The sequence below is a fragment of the Salmo salar genome, chromosome ssa09 (genome assembly GCF_905237065.1).
Source record: "Salmo salar chromosome ssa09, Ssal_v3.1, whole genome shotgun sequence".
Classification (NCBI taxonomy): Eukaryota; Metazoa; Chordata; class Actinopteri; order Salmoniformes; family Salmonidae; genus Salmo; species Salmo salar.
Window position 1 is genome coordinate 62495894 of NC_059450.1, and position 4873 is coordinate 62500766.

Here is a 4873-nt window from a genome sequence, read left to right on the forward strand (position 1 = left end):
ATACCAATAATAACCATGTCATTATTTGTATAGTGTCCACACTATAACACTTCACCCCCCTCAATTTAAATCCCCCCTGTAAGGAAAACATAAGGTTAACAAGTAAACCACATCAGTGTTTTCTTTTCTTTACTACACCACACTGTAGAACTTCTGCTGGTGTTACCGTAAATGTAACCAAAACAACAACAATAAAATGACAGTCCTTATTTCTTTTCAACTAGGTCTGCTGCTCCAAACAAACACTAACACCACAAGTCTCTCAGTCTCAACTACAGAGTTAGTCTTTCAGGAGGCTTGTGACTACGCAGTGATCTGCGCAGTACTCCTGGTGTGCTACGAGACACAGGTAAGGCGTGTCCCAGTGGAGCTGGGTCTGAGGGCACAGGAGTGGGTTGGGTGTTTGTGAGAGAATGTCCATCACCCTCTGCTGGAACCACTGAATGCCCCTGTTCCTCAGATGCTGTTTCCTGTGGGATTTCAACTTGTATACTACCATCCACAGCTGTTCCGTCTGAAAACATGGTCTTGTCTTTGTCATAGCGCAGGCGGAGATGGTCCTGGTGTCTGCGCATGACTCGACCATCAGTCAGTTTGACCACAAAGGAGACGGGACCACTCTGACTCAGAATGATACCTGACAACCAGCGTTGGCTGCTTGTGAAGTTGCAGATGTAGACAGTGTCATTGGGTTTTAACTGTCTCTCCCTTGCGTGGTGGTCATGTCTCTCTTTTTGTTTCTCCTGCTTCCGTTCCACTCGTGCTCTGATGTTCGGACACAGTAGATCCAGGTGAGCTTTTGGCTTTCTGCCCATTAACATCACCGCTGGAGCCTGTCCTGTTGTTGTTTGTGGCGTGATGCGGTACTGGAACAAGAACCGAGAGAGCTTAGTTGTGATGGTTCCCCCAGTCATCCTTTTGAGCCCCTCTTTCAGTGTCTGCACAGCCCACTCCGCTAAGCCGTTTGAGGCCGGGTGAAACGGGGCGCTGCGGACATGGCGGATCCCGTTTCTCCGCATGAATTCTTGGAACAAGTCACAGGTAAACGTTGTTGCGTTGTCGGACACCAGAGAGTCCGGCAGACCATGGGTTGAAAACACCTGCCGAAGCTTTTCGATGGTTGTGGTCGCTGTGATGTTGCTCATGATGTGCGCCTCCAGCAACTTGGAGTGTGCGTCCACCATGACAAGGAACATGTGACCCATGAAAGGGCCTGCAAAATCTATATGCAGCCTGGACCATGGGCGGTCAGGCCACTCCCACAGATGTAGTGGCGCGGGCGGCGCCATCTTCTGGTTGATCTGGCACTCAGAGCATGATTTAACTTTGTCTTCTACCTCCTGATCCATGTTAGGCCACCAGATGTAAGATCTGGCTAAACTTTTCATCCGGGAGGCACCCGGGTGATCCTCATGGACCTCATCCATGACTTGTGCACGGCCAGGGGGTGGAACAACCACTCTGGACCCCCAGAGTATGCAGCCATCCTGCACACTCAGCTCAGTTTTGCGCTTTGCATAAGGTCTTAGTGCATCATCCTCTATGACAGGAGGCCAACCCTGCATCAGGAATCTTTTCACTTGGGACAGGATAGGATCCCGGTCTGTCCACTGTTTGATCTGTTTGGCATTCACAGGTGAGTTTGACAATCTCTCCATTCGGAAAATTGTCTCGGGAGGCACCACAGTTGTGGCAGGCATCTCTGGTAGCGGGAGACGGCTGAGCGCATCTGCATATGCATTGTCCTTCCCCGCTCTATACACTATCGTGTACTGGTAAGCTGACAGTGTCAGGGCCCAGCGCTGTAACCTTGCTGAAGCCATGGGCGGAATGCATCTTGATTCACTAAAAAGGCTCATCAGTGGTTTGTGGTCAGTGCATATGGTGAAATGACGACCGTAGAGGTACTGATGGAAGCGTTTCACAGCAAAGAGTATGGCCAGACCTTCCTTGTCTAACTGTGAATAACCCTTCTCAGCACTCATCAGCGTACGTGATGCGAATCCAATGGGTCTCTCTGACCCGTCCTCCATCTGATGAGAGAGTACTGCCCCGACGCCATAGGGTGAGGCGTCACATGACAGGATGATCTCTTTGTCTTGGTCAAAATGAACCAGAAGTTGTGCTGATTGTAGTAGTGCTTTCACTTCCTTGAAAGCTTTCTCTTGTGCTGGCCCCCACTTCCATTTACAGTCTTTGTGGAGCAACTGATAAAGTGGAGCCAACACTGTTGACAGCTCCGGGAGGAACTTACCATAGTAGTTCACCATGCCCAGGAACGACCTGAACTCTGACCCATTCTTGGGGTTTGGAGCATCCTTGATTGCCCTGACTTTGTCCTCCACAGGACACAGACCCTGCGCTGTGATCTTGTGACCTAGGTATGTCACACTCTGTGCTTGGAAGGTGCACTTGCTACACTTCAGGCGCAGCCCTGCCTCAGAGAATCTCTTTAACACCTGGTCCAGATGGTGGAGGTGCTCCTCCTCCGTCTCCCCTGTAACCAGGATGTCATCCAGGTACACTGCTACATGAGGGATCCCCTGCAGCAGATTGTCCATTGTCCTCTGGAAAATGGCTGGGCTGGACGCCACTCCGAAAACCAAGCGGTTGTACCTGAACAAGCCTTTGTGCGTGTTCACTGTGACATACTCTTTTGAGTCCTCGTCCAGAAGGAGCTGTTGGTAGGCGTGACTCATGTCAAGCTTTGAGAACATCTTGCCTCCTGCCAGTGTCGCGAACAAGTCCTCCACCCGTGGCAGCGGGTAAGCGTCTAGCTTAGAGGCCCTGTTGATGGTGAGTTTGTAGTCCCCACATATACGCACCGTGCCGTCACTTTTCAGAACGGGAATGATAGGAGCTGCCCAGCGGGAGAACTGAACGGGAGTAATGACGTTTGCTTCCTGCAGCCGCTCCAACTCATCTTCCACTTTCTTTTTCATGGCGTAAGGCACTGTCCTGGGCTTGAAAAAGCGAGGCTCGGCCTGAGGATCCACGAACAGCTTAACTGCAGTGCCCTGCAGTGTGCCCAGTTCATCTTTGAAAATCTCTGGGTACTTTTGAATGACATCCTCAGTCACTCGGGTGTGTTTTATCTCACCCCAGCTCAGTTGTATTTTGTTTAGCCAGTCACGCCCTAGTAAACTAGGCCCATTCCCTTTCACCACCAGGAGCCGTGCTCTCGCTTCCTGGCTGTTGTATGCAATGTCCACCTCTAGAGCCCCCAGCAATGGTATGGTCTCCCCGGTGTACGTACGCAGTCTGATCCCTGCCGGTGTGAGGGCAGAAACCTGTCTTGAGCCCCATTTTTGTTTGTAGGTCTCCTCACTTATGACAGTGGCAGAGGCCCCCGTGTCAACCTCCATCCTCATCTGCTTTCCATCTACCTCCACTGTAGCATAGATAGGCTCTGCGCGCGGCTCCCTCACATTAAACATGTTGTAGGAACAATGCTCTTCCTCCTCCTCTGTGCTCTCTAGGTGGTGCGCTGCTGACTGAGGCTTTGGTGCTGTGAACTTGCCCAGCCCAGTCCGCCCACCCTCTGGCTTGCTCCTAGGACCCCTGCATTTTTTTGCTAAATGTCCCTTTTTGTTGCAATTGTGACACAGTCTCCATGAACTTACAGTTGTTACCATAATGTGTCCCTCCACATCTGAAACATTCCACTGCTTTTCCCCTTTTTCCTGCCACCTCTTTTGTCACCTGATGCACTGCACAACTTTCACTGTTGGCCTTTTTGAATATTTTTCACATTACTAGCGGCCATCTCATCCCTTGAGATAGTTCCAATGCTCTCTTGAAAGTCAGTGTGGCTTCCCCCAGCAACCGGCGCTGTATGCTGTCCTCATTAATGCCACAGACTAATCTGTCACGGAGCATGTCCTCTAACATAGCCCCAAACTCACAATGTTCAGAGTTCACGTAATTCAGCAACAAAGTTAGCAACAGACTGACCTGTTTTCCGAAAATGGCAGTTAAACTTGAACCTCTGGACAATCACTGACGGCTTTGGATTGTGGTGAGTCTGAACGAGAGCAACTAGATCCCCAAAAGGAATTTCTCCCGGTCTCCGTGGTGTAGCCAAATTCCTCATTAGCTTGTAGGTTTTAGCCCCACACACACTCAAGAGAATAGAGCGCTGTTTAGCCTCATCTATGATTCCATTTGCCAAGAAAAAGTGTCCCAACCTTTCCACATATTCCGTCCAGTCCTCGTTCTCTTCCACAAACTCAGTGATAGTCCCAAACATTGCCATTATAACGCCAACTTGTCCTTGATCCTCGTTAGCGATTTGCACTTGCTGCTGATTGTCCCCATCGGCGTTTCCGTCCAGTGGCACCTGCTCTCCGTCGCTCATTAAGCTAGCTAGCTAACTGACTACCTCCACTGTTTCTTAGCTAGCTCGCACCTCGCCCTGTACAAGTTGATAAAGTTTTATCCTCGTCACCAAAAAAGTGTAGTAACCCACACGCATGCCCACACGCATTTCGATATTACTTTCCTTTACTTTCAACCCAAACCTAAAAGGTGTATTGCCAGGTACAAACGGTACAAATATAACAGAACTATATAGCCCACTCAACCGGTGGTAGAATCACATTGCACAGAACTCACTCTTAGTGATGACATCATCAAAAGGGAAAGGTCACGGTCAATACCAATAATAACCATGTCATTATTTGTATAGTGTCCACACTATAACACAAATATTAACGTTGTAGCTCTAATTGCGGGACTGTGACTGTGTGAAATCACCTCCCCAGTCAGCATATTGTGTGTGTATTGACATTCATACTGTACTGTACAGCTTTACCTAAGGATTGGGGATCAATGAAATGGGGTAACGGTCTACTCAATATATTTTTTCCCAACG

At 49.4% G+C, this 4873-nt stretch overlaps 1 protein-coding gene across 1 annotated transcript; it reads right to left on the reverse strand.

The window, feature by feature from the left end:
• Window positions 1–272: 272 nt before the first annotated feature.
• On the reverse strand, window positions 273–3590 carry LOC106611579 (uncharacterized protein K02A2.6-like). Its single transcript, XM_014211937.2, has one exon. It carries the CDS (start codon window positions 3435–3437, stop codon window positions 273–275), a length of 3165 nt encoding a protein of 1054 aa, XP_014067412.1. The 5' UTR covers window positions 3438–3590.
• Between the last annotated feature and the right edge of the window lie 1283 nt (window positions 3591–4873).